Consider the following 12,530-nt stretch of genomic DNA (forward strand, 5'->3'; position numbering starts at 1 on the left):
TTTGGATTGCTTCCTGAAAATGACCACAAGGTTTACAAGAGGCCAAGTCAAGTCAAGTCATTTTTATTTGTGACGCCCTAAATCACGAAGAGTCTCAAAGGGCTTCACAGATTGTTACACTATATTACACAAACTATTTTCAACCGACAAGAGGAGTAGGTTATTCGTATGCAATGGAGTAGAAGTGAGTTTTAAGTTTAGATTTAAACAATTCCACTGAGGTTGCAGATCGGATCTCAGGGGGAAGAGCATTCCACAGCACCGGTGCCCGGATGGAGAACGCTCTCCAACCAGCAGAAGACTTCTTTGCTCTCGGGATCATCAGAAGACCAGCACTCTCAGATCGTAGGCTTCGGACCGGGACATAGTGGCAGATCAGATCTGAAAGATAAGAGGGAGCAAGTCCATGTATGATTTTGTATAATACTAAGAGAACCTTGAAATCACATCTAAGGCTAACTGGGAGCCAATGCAGGTTAGCCAAAATCGGTGTGATGTGATCGGACTTTTATGTCCTAGTTAAAAGCCTCGCTTTTGTACGGGCTGAAGAGACTTGATTCTAGACTTTGGGAGACCAGAGAGTAGTGCATTACAGTCGAGACGGGAGGTAACAAACGCATGAATTATAATTTCCGCATCCGACTGAGACAGTATTGAACGGATTTTAGCAATGTTACGAAGATGGAAGAAAGCGGTTCTAGTAGTTTTCTTTACATGCATCTCAAAGGATAGATCAGGGTCAAATATGACACCTCAATTTTTAACTGAGTCACTCTGTGTGATGTGACATTTGTCAATGTTCACAGCAGTTTTTGAGAATAAGTCCCGGCATTTAGAAGGACCAATGACTAACATTTCGGTCTTTCCAGAGTTAAGACGCAAGAAATTGAGTGACATCCACTCTTTTATCTCAGTGAGGCAGGCCTCCAAATTTCCACAGTTTAGTGTGGAAGATTCCTCCAACGGAAGATAGAGTTGAGTGTCGTCTGCGTAGCAGTGGAAGCTGATATTGTACTTGCGAATAATATCACCTCATGGAAGCATGTAAATGCTGAAAAGAAGGGGGCCAAGCACTGAACCCTGCGGAACACCGCAGGTAACATTAAAGGGCTCAGATGTCGTTTCACCATATTTAACACAGTGCGTCCTATCTGCAAGTTCCTAGTTTAAGTTCAGTAGAGATGCACTTTCAGTTTGAGTAACAAAGCTTGAGTAAGAAACAAGAATTGTGCCTATGTGAGCACTTACAACCACAGGAACAATGTTTGATATTTCAGAGATGTAACAGGCATCTTTGAGTCTGTGCTTAGTTAGGAGTTTGATCGCCTCCTTTCTTTTCACACTCCTTTTTGGGAGAGTTTTAGAACTGACATGCACTTCAGTTTGTTCCTTGTAATACTGTACCAGTTTTCGTGTCCTCTTTTTCATCAGTATTTGCCTTTTTGGCATGTGATTTTTTTTTCTGTGTAGTGTAGCACTCCCATATTTAACAGAATTTCAGGGGGGTGTATGTAACGGGTGTAATAATAACTTTTATTTTATTGAAATTCCTGCTAAAATATGTGTATAGTTTTTGGTAAATGTCCTGCAATGCTGAGTCCAACAGTGCCATCTGCTGGTATGGGGTGGGGTTTGGTTTTGGCTTCTAACATGTGACCAGGAGGCGGGGTTTGTCGTCAGTTTTACCAGAGTACTACAAAGGTAAGACATATCTTTTGGTGCTCCACCAAATAAGTTAATTTTAAACTTTATAACCCCAGCTGACAAATCTCTCAACATGCATAGTAATGTGATTGATATTGTCAAGCTGTTTAGGTTTATTTTCGTTTTGTTTCTGTTTTACTAAATATTAATTCCCCTTGTAGAGATCAAAGAGATCAGACCCAGCAGAAAAAGCTAATGTTGTGACTCATCCATTTGCAGGTAAATTGTACCCATTTTTATACTCATTATTGTTTTTATTCCTATTTTTCATATACATTAAAAAAAGGATGATGTTGGTTAAAATTCAGAGTAAAGAAAAACATGTTGAATTCATTGTAAACGTTAAAAATCCACTATACGGGGCGCCATTTTATTTTTCGGTTGTTTTTGTTTAAGCATCTGTGTGGGAGATTAACTCCCAAGGGGAGGATTGTTGTGGATGAACTGTGGGCCAGTGGCTTTCGAGCAGACAGTAACCTTTTGTGTGAATATATCTGGCGGGAGTCATGGGATAATGTTGTTCCAGGAATTCACAAGCTGTTGACTGAGCAAGCCGGGGACGGGAAAATATCTCGAGATCTTTTGAGCACAGTATAAATCCCAACGTTTCTGGAACATTACTCGAACCTTGCTTGAACGAATGTAATAAGGAGCGTTCCCTCTTTGCCATAGCTCTTCTCTGCGTATATTTTCAAAGGGCCCTCAACACACGTAGTTTAATAAGGTGATTGTGAAAGATTTGATACATTACAGGTGGCGTGCGTAGTTTGAAGTGTCCTTAAAACTTTTAAAATGAGATTCTTTCTGAAGTATGTGTTAATGATGCCCAACTGAGTTCAAAGAGCCTTTATATATATTTGTTTTTTGTTACAGCGTCCATCTTTTACTCATGGTTGTTCCGGCCTCAGAGCGCATAACGCTGGAGCAGAGTAAACAGTGGTTTGGGTGGCAGCGTTTTTGTCAAGTGATATTAGACAAGCGGTTGTGGTTTTCTTTAATTGTAGGATGAAATTGGTGAAAGTAAGAAAAGGACAGTTTCAAATACAGTCCCAATGCCAAGCCAAAAAGGAAGAGTTTATGCGAGCGCATCAAAGAATTTCCCGTACTTGCACGCTCATCCGAAGGAGCTGCAATACTGATTTCAGCCAGGAGTCCGATTAGAAACACGTGGTCGAGATCAGAAAATGGGTCGAAGCCGGGAAAGAGACAGGGGCCAAAACAGGAGTGAGTCAGGGTCGAAAAGCTTGCCTAGCGTGAGCTGAGGTTCGCAGACGGACTGACAACGGGTGACAGGAAGACGGGGGGTTTAAAAAGAGACAAGCAGCCAATCAGCAGTTGGCGCCAAAGGAGCGGGCTCAGGTGCCTCGCGTCAGTAATAATGACGCCCCCTAGCTTTTTCATGCACTTTTCTTTTTCCCTAGCTTTTTAATTCTTTTTCTTCTTTTTATTTTTTTCCTTTTATTCTTTTGATTCTTTTTTTCTAGCCTTTTAATTTTTCTTTATCCATTCTTTCTCTTTTTTCCTTTTTTTCTTCTGTCTTTGTCTTTTTTATCCTTTATTTGTCCCCCAAAGTCATTTTGCGCACAATGTTACATAATCATTGTTATTTTTATAGTCTAAAGCAGGGGTGTCCAACTCATTTTAACTCGGGGGCCACACGATAGAACAAACATTCTGTCGGGGGCCGGACTAGTAGATTCAAGAGAGAGCAAAAGAGAAATCAAGAAATAAGAGAAAGAGGGAGGGAAAAGAAGAGAGGGCGGGACAAAGAAAGAGAGAGAGAGCGTGAGAAACAAAAGAGATAAAAGGTCATGAGAGAGGGGGAAAAGAAAGGAGGAGGAAGAAAGAAATCCAAAGAGAAATAGAAAGACAGAGGAAGAGAAAAGAGAAAAGAAAGCGCAAAGCGTAGGAAGAGAGAAAGAGAAAAAGAAGTTAAAAAGACACAGAGAGAAAGAAACAAAGACAACAGAGGAAGAGAAATAGAGAGACACAGAGAGTGAAGGAGACAGAGACAGAGTGGGGAAAAAAGGAGTGGGAGGGAGGGAGAGAGAGAGAGAGAGAGAGAAAGAAATACAAGTACAGTGTCTTTGTTCGAGGCACCTGGCTTTGGCAACATATTTCAACCTGCAGTTTGTTTTTCTCTTGCGCTTCTCTGAGTGTTGTCTCGCGGGCCGGATTCAATCCCTTAGCGGGCCTGATCCGGCCCGCAGGCCGCCTGTTTAACACCTGTGGGCTAAAGCAACAAATAGGGTCAGAAGAGCCGTTTGGGAGTCAAAAGAGTCGACCCTACTTAGTGAGCCGAGCGGAAAGAACCGATTCACACAAAGGAGACGGAATTCCCATCACTTCCTCTTTATTAACACTGAAGTATAATGATTATTTCTTTCAAATAAACAAATAAATAATGATGTAAATGTACCGAAGTACTTATATTTGATAGTCTAGATTGACAATCATCACTCATACACGGAAATAAAAACAAAAAAATATACACACGTGCTATAGTTAATCACTCTTGGGCGCCCCCAATTGGTAGCGGTTGGTGAAATTCAAGTTTTTCAAAAATGAATATTGAATGACTGGAACTCACCTTCTTCACGCATGTGTGGCAGGCAAAACTTGAACGACAGCGCCTCCTTTGGTTGCAACGGCTTATTGCAGTAACTTACGAAGAGCGTTGTACAGTCGAGCCACTAGAGGGCGGCATTTAGTCAAGGCAGTGTCGCTAAATAGCAAATTATTGTACAGGAGTGTATAAAAATTTGAATAGAGTGATTAAGTTTTAATCGAATCTCAAAATATTCAAATATTATTGAAAAAGTATTCTAGCAGGCTGCAAACGATAATCAGCATGATTTGAAACTATAAACAATTTCCAATATTTCGTTAGATTGGACGTGGTTTTCATCGCATGACGGAAAATAAACTTCTTACAATTATACTATTATCCCCCATTTTTCACATGCACTCGCTTGCAGCAATAGTCGACTGGGAATGAGTTGAAACCATAACAGTGCACTTCATTTCAGGCGGAATGAATAGAAACAAAACAAATTGTTCATCCCGTCTCAAAAATACTCAACCTGGGATAATGGATTACGGCAACAACAGTGCCATTCATTTCAGGCGGAAAGAAACATGAAAACGCCAAGCATAAAACAATTTTTTTTCTCTAACCCCGCTGTCAACAATACTCAACTGGCAATAATGGATCACAGCCACATCATTGAAGTTCATTTCATTCGGAAAGAAAATAAAAATAAAAAAGCCACGCATTGAACAAATTTGCTTGTTATCCCTGCTCTCAACAACTCCTCTCAACGTGGGATAACAGATTACGGCCACAACAGTGCCTTGCCTTTCATTTCAGGCGGAAAGAAACCTGAAAATGCAACACATAAAACAACTTTTTTCTCTACCCCCGCTGTCAACAATACTCAACAGGCGATAATAGATCACAGCCAGATCATTGAAGTTCATTTCAGGCGAAAAAAAACCATTAAAAAAGCCACGCATTAAACAAATTTGCTTGCTATCCCTGCTCTTAACTCCCCTCAACGAGGGATAACAGATTACGGCCACAACATTGTAGTTCATTTCAGGCAGAAAGAAAATAAACATAAAAAAGCCACACATTAAAAAATGTGTTCCCTATCCCTGCTCTCAACAACTCCCCTCAACGTGGGATAATGGATCACGGCCAAAACAGTGCCTTACATTTCAGGCGGAAAGAAACATGAAAACACCACGCATAAAACATTTTTTTTTCTCTATCCCCGCTCTCAACAATACTCAACAAGCGATAATGGATCACAGCCACATAATTGTAGTTCATTTCACGCAGAAAAAAACATTAAAACGCCACGCATTAAACAAATTTGCTCCCTATCCCTGCTCTCAACAACTCCTCTCAACGTGGGATAACAGATTACGGCCACAACAGTCCCTTGCCTTTCATTTCAGGCGGAAAGAAACCTGAAAATGCAACACATAAAACAACTTTTTTCTCTACCCCCGCTGTCAACAATACTCAACAGGCGATAATAGATCACAGCCAGATCATTGAAGTTCATTTCAGGCGAAAAAAAAAAAAACATTAAAAACGCCACGCATTAAACAAATATGCTTCCTATTCCTGCTCTCAAAAACTCCCCTCACGAGGGATAACAGATTACGGCCACAACATTGTAGTTCATTTCAGGCAGAAAGAAAATAAACATAAAAAAGCCACACATTAAAAAATGTGTTCCCTATCCCTGCTCTCAACAACTCCCCTCAACGTGGGATAATGGATCACGGCCAAAACAGTGCCTTACATTTCAGGCGGAAAGAAACATGAAAACACCACGCATAAAACATTTTTTTTTCTCTATCCCCGCTCTCAACAATACTCAACAAGCGATAATGGATCACAGCCACATAATTGTAGTTCATTTCACGCAGAAAAAAACATTAAAACGCCACGCATTAAACAAATTTGCTCCCTATCCCTGCTCTCAACAACTCCTCTCAACGTGGGATAACAGATTACGGCCACAACAGTCCCTTGCCTTTCATTTCAGGCGGAAAGAAACCTGAAAATGCAACACATAAAACAACTTTTTTCTCTACCCCCGCTGTCAACAATACTCAACAGGCGATAATAGATCACAGCCAGATCATTGAAGTTCATTTCAGGCGAAAAAAAAAAAAACATTAAAAACGCCACGCATTAAACAAATATGCTTCCTATTCCTGCTCTCAAAAACTCCCCTCACGAGGGATAACAGATTACGGCCACAACATTGTAGTTCATTTCAGGCAGAAAGAAAATAAACATAAAAAAGCCACACATTAAAAAATGTGTTCCCTATCCCTGCTCTCAACAACTCCCCTCAACGTGGGATAATGGATCACGGCCAAAACAGTGCCTTACATTTCAGGCGGAAAGAAACATGAAAACACCACGCATAAAACATTTTTTTTTCTCTATCCCCGCTCTCAACAATACTCAACAAGCGATAATGGATCACAGCCACATAATTGTAGTTCATTTCACGCAGAAAAAAACATTAAAACGCCACGCATTAAACAAATTTGCTCCCTATCCCTGCTCTCAACAACTTCCCTCAACGTGGGATAACGGATTCCGGCCACAACATTAGTTCATTTCAGGCGGAAAGAAAATAAACATTAAAAAGCCATCCATTAAAAAATGTGCTCCCTATCCCTGCTCTCAACAACTCCCATCAACCTGGGATAATGGATTACGGCCACAACAATGCCATTCATTTCAGGCGGAAAGAAACATGAAAACGCCATGCATTAAACAAATTTGCTCCCTATCCCTGCTCTCAACAACTCCCCTCAACGTGGGATAACGGATTCCGGCCACAACATTGTAGTTCATTTCAGGCTGAAAGAAACATAAAAAAGCCATCCATTAAAAAATTTGCTCCCTATCCCTGCTCTCAACAACTCCCATCAACCTGGGATAATGGATTACGGCCACAACAGTGCCATTCATTTCAAGCAGGAAGAAACATGTAAATGCCACGCATAAAACATTTTTTTCTCTATCCCCGCAGTCAACAATACTCAACCAGCGATAATGGATCACAGCCACATTGTTGTGGTTCATTTTGGGCGCAAAAAAAACATTAAAAACTCCACGCATTAAACAAATGCCCTCAACGTGGGATAACAGATTACGGCCACAACAGTGCCTTGCCTTTCATTTCAGGCGGAAAGAAACATGAACATGCCCCACAGAAAACAACTTTTTTCTCTACCCCCGCTGTCAACAATACTCGACAGGCGATAATGGATCACAGCCACATCATTGAAGTTCATTTCAGACGAATAAAAACCATTAAAAAAGCCACGCATTAAACAAATTTGCTTGCTATCCCTGCTCTTAACTCCCCTCAACGTGGGATAACTGATTATGGCCACAACATTGTAGTTCATTTCAGGCGGAAAAAAAACATTAAAAACGCCACGCATTAAACAAATTTGCTCCCTATCCCTGCTCTCAAGAACTGCCCTCAACGTGGGATAATGGATTATGGCCACAACATTGTAAGTGGCAGGGAGCCAATCGGCGTAAGTGATAGGGAGCCAATCTGTTCATTTCATGCGGAAAGTAAATAAACGTAAAAAAAGCCACGCATTAAACAAATTTGCTTCCTATTCCTGCTCTCGACAATTCCCCTCAACGTGGGATAACAGATTACGGCCACAACATTGTAGTTCATTTCATGTGGAAAGGAAATAAATGTAAAAACGTCACGCATCAATCAAAATGGTTTTCTATATCCTCATTCTCAACAATACTCAACCAGGGATAGTGGATCTGGGGCAAAATGTTGCATTTTATTTCAGGCAAGCCAAAACAATGCGCCTTCTGCTTGTCCACGCTTGCAGTAATATGGGATTGGGAATAATGGATTACAGCCAATAGTTCAGTCGGGCCAGAAATACCCGGTTTAGCAAGATAAAAAAATCACGCCAAGTCCCACTAAAGTGCCCCCTGCTGTTCCCCAATTGCAGTAACATGGAACTGGGGATAATGGTTCGTGGGGACACAGATGCAGTTCACTTTTTGGTGAGCAGAACATAAAAAAGGGCATCACGCACGACATACTGTAAATGCGCTCTGCTGGTCCCCACTTGCAGTCATATGCAATTGGGGATAATGGAAACTGTGATGCAAAGCAAGAAGTAAATCCTGTGAATTATCGAAGTAAATGTTTCGATCATGGGCAGTGGTTAGCGCGGCCGCGGTACAGTACTGAGGTCATGAGATCGAACCTCCATAGTGGAGTTTGCATGTTCTCCCCGTGCTTACGAGGGTTTGTTTCCAAAATACAAAAAAATACATGTCAGGTTCAAATTGGGGCGGCACAGCGGCGCAGTGGTTAGCGCGTGTGCGGCACAGTTCTGAGGTCATGAGATCGAACCTCCTGTGTGGAGTTTGCATGTTCTCCACATGCTTGCATGGGTTTGCTCGCAAAATACCAAAAAATACATGTCAGGTTCAAATTGGGGCGGCACAGCGGCGCAGTGGTTAGCGCGTCCGCGGCACAGTTCCGAGGCCATGAGATCGAACCTCCTGTGTGGAGTTTGTATGTTCACCCCGTGCTTGCGTGGGTTTGCTCGCAAAATACAAAAAAAATACATGTTAGGTTCAAATTGGGGCGGCACAGCGGCTAGCACGTCCTCGGCACTGTACTGAGGTCATGAGATCGAACCTTCCTGTGTGGAGTTTGCATGTTCTTCCCGTGCTTGTGTGGGTTTCCTCCCACATTCCAAAAACATGAATCTCATGTTGATTGGCCAGTCCAAATTGTCCCTAGGATGGCAACCAGTAGAGGGCGTCGCCTTGCCCACTGCCCGAAGATAGCTTGGATGGGCTCCGGCACCCCCGCGACCCTACTGTGGATAAGCGGTGCAGATAATGGATGAATGGATGTTTTTAGAATGAAGGGGAACCATAAAAGAGCCGGTTGGCATGGAAACAACTAGGTTTATTTCATTTAAATGAAGGAATGTCAACAGATCGAATTTTGCCTTTGCAAAAAAATCTGAAAGTAGAACATTGAAAAACGATTGATGCAGATCATTTTTGGAAATCTTTTCATTCAAAACAAATCATTGAAAATATTTTCCCATTTTGCCTCGGAGCTCTTCTTTTAACACTCAATTATTATTATTATTATTATGATCTTTTTGAGCTCCGGTTTTCACCCAAAAGACAAAAACATTTGCGGTCTTGATCAAATCCCTTCAGAAGAAAAACAAAAGATTGCGACTCGTTAATAAAGACAAAATAGCTGCGCTGTCCTTCACTTTCGATTTCAAATTCACTTTTTTTGGTGGAAAAACTAAAAACAAAATGGACGCCGGCGTATGTCGGGACCACAACGACGATTTCGAGAAACAAAATCTCACGAGAAAAGAAATGATACGCTTAGGAACCTCCCCATCCCAGAAACCCCCATTGAAATGAATGGGCTCCATTCATTTCTATAGGCAGCTGCAGTACCAAAAACGGCCACCAGGGGGCAGTCGACTTAGGCAACCCCTTTAAAATATGCATTTACATATTCCAGTTTTCCTTCCCACAAAGATGATTTGGAGAAACAAAATCTCACTAGAAAAGAAATGGTACGCTTCTAACTTAGGAACCTGCCCAATCCCGGACACCCCCATTGAAATGAATGGGCTTCATTCATTTCCATAGGCAGCTGCAGTACCAAAAACGGCCGCCAGGGGGCAGTCGACTTAGGAAACCCCTTTGAAATATGTATTTAAGTTTTCCTTCCCACAAAGATGATTTGGAGAAACAAAATCTCACTAGAAAAGAAATGATACGCTTCTAACTTAGGAACCTCCCCAATCCCGGACACCCCCATTGAAATGAATGGCCTCCATTCATTTCTAAAGACAGCCGCAGTACCAAAAGCGCCCACCAGGGGGCTGTCGACTTAGGAAACCCCATTAAAAGGTTTCCTGACGAAATTTCCCCCCCAATGAATTTTCTACTTTACAAAAGAAGACTTTTCCCTCTCCAGCTAACAGAAAAAACTAAATCAATCCCATCGTCCGAGGCTCGGACATCGAAAACACCAATTTTTTGTTCCTTCGTCCATAAAGTGGAAAATTTGCGTACATTTCTTGTGTATCTTTAAAAAAATCCTATTAAAAGATTAAAAAAAAGGAATAGGTGGCCCAAATATGACGTTTTAAGCACATGGCATGCAGAAAATAAAACAAAAAAACAAAGGAAGGAGCTAATCAACATTAGCTTATGCTAATGCTAACACGGGCTACGTGAAAAAAAAAAAAAGAGAAAAATGGCGCAACTTGAGGACAAAAGAAGAAGAAGACATCCGACCTTCGGGACAGGAACTCCCGGTCGTTCTGGCTCACTATAAATTAAACAAACGCTACAACCCAAAAAAGCTAGTTCGGCATCTTGACCTAAATGTGGGCGGGGCGGACCCAAACGTCTTCGGGGGCGTGGCCGAGGAGCACCGCGAAGCGTCGTGATTGGCCGTCCGACCCCGGAGAAAAAAAAAAAAAAACCTAAAAGGAAAAGAATCAGCGCTCGGGCGCCACCCGGTGTCAGAAGCGCACGTCCAATCGTATGCGGTTCTCCAGCACGGCGATGAGGAGCATGACCCCGAAGCCCAATAGGATCCCGGCGTTCTGGAGCAGGAAGTAGCCGCAGTGGCCCAGACCCCCGTCGTCGTCTTTGTGCAGCATTTCCGGCACCTTCCGGGGACACCAAACAGAGTCAGAACCCCTCACTCGATTGGGGGGGATAATCGTTTACACCAGGGGTGTCAAACTCATTTGAACTCGGGGGGCCACACCATAGAACAAACGTTCTGTTGGGGCCCGGACTAGTTGATTAAAGAGAAACAAACAAACAAACAAAAGAGAGAAAGAAATAAGAGAAAGATCGAGAGAGAAAAAGAGAGTGTGGGACAGGGAAAAGAGAGAGAGAAAGGAGGAAAGAAAGAGAAATAGAAAGAAAAAGAGAAAAGAGGAGAGAAAGAGAAGGGTAGAAAGAGAGAAGAGGAAAGCAAGAGAGAGAGAGAGACAAAGAGGAACAAAGAAAGAGAAAAAATGAGGAAGAGAGAGAAACCGAGTGAGAAAAAGGGAGGGAGAGAGAGAAATAAATAAATGCAAAGAGAAATAGAAAGAAAGAGAGAAAAGAGGAGAGAAAGAGAAGGGTAGAGTCAGAGAAGGGGAAAGCAGGAGAGAGAAAGAGAGAGACACACAAAGAAGAACAAAGAAAGAGAAAAGGGAGGGAGAGACAGACACAGAGTGAGAAAAGTGAGGGAGAGATAAAGAGAGAGAAATAAATAAATCCAAATAGAAATAGAAAGAAAGAGAGAAAAGAGGAGAGAAAGAGAAGGGTAGAAAGAGAGAAGGGGAAAGCAAGTTAGAGAAGAGACAAAGAGGAACAAAGAAAGAGAAAAAATGAGGAAGAGAGAGAAACCGAGTGAGAAAAAGGGAGGGAGAGAGAGAAAAAAAAAAATCCAAAGAGAAATAGAAAGAAAGAGAGAAAAGAGGAGAGAAAGAGAAGGGTAGAAAGAGAGAAGGGGAAAGCAAGAGAGAAAGAGAGAGACAAAGCAAAACAAAGAAAGAGAAAAAATGAGGAAGAGAGAGAAACCGAGTGAGAAAAAGGGAGGGAGAGAGAGAAATAAATAAATCTCATCTCATCTCATCTCATCAGCCGTACCGCTTATCCTCATTAGGGTCGCGGGGGGGCTGGAGCCCATCCCAGCCATCTCCGGGCAGTGGGCAGGGGACACCCTGAACTGGTTGCCAGCCAATCGCAGGGCACACAGGGACAGACAACTCATTCGCTCATTCACACCTAGGGACAATTTGGACCGGCCAATTCACCTGAAATGCATGTTTTTGGAATGTGGGAGGAAACCGGAGTGCCCGGAGGAAACCCACGCAAGCACGGGGAGAACATACAAACTCCGCACAGGATGTCTGGAGCTGGATTTGAACCCACGACAGGTTCCCATGACATGAACTGTGCCGCACAAGCGCTAACCACTGCGCCGCCGTGCTGCCCGAAATAAATAAATCCAAAGAGAAATAGAAAGAAAGAGAGAAAAGAGGAGAGAAAGAGAAGGGTACAATGAGAGAAGGGGAAAGCAAGAGATAGAGAGAGACACAATGAGGAACAAAGAACGAGAAAAGTGAGGGAGAGAGAAAGAGAAATAAAAATCCAAATAGAAATAGAAAAAGAGAAAAACGGAGAGAAAGAGAAGGATAGAAAGAGAGAGGAACAAAGAAAGAGAAAAAGGGAGGGAGAG

At 42.3% G+C, this 12,530-nt stretch overlaps 1 protein-coding gene across 1 annotated transcript in view; it reads right to left on the minus strand.

The window, feature by feature from the left end:
* Window positions 1-9,191: 9,191 nt before the first annotated feature.
* slc39a6 (solute carrier family 39 member 6) overlaps window positions 9,192-12,530 on the minus strand; it is a 45,219-nt gene continuing 41,880 nt past the window's right edge. Inside the window, exon 12 of the mRNA XM_088350502.1 lies at window positions 9,192-10,962. Within this exon, the coding sequence (XP_088206628.1) occupies window positions 10,813-10,962 (150 nt within the window). The 3' untranslated portion in view covers window positions 9,192-10,812. The remainder of the gene's footprint in view (window positions 10,963-12,530) is intronic.

This window comes from Urocampus carinirostris, chromosome 1 (assembly GCF_059441175.1).
Source record: "Urocampus carinirostris isolate Australia breed hairy pipefish chromosome 1, RoL_Ucar_1.0, whole genome shotgun sequence".
Lineage (NCBI taxonomy): Eukaryota > Metazoa > Chordata > Actinopteri > Syngnathiformes > Syngnathidae > Urocampus > Urocampus carinirostris.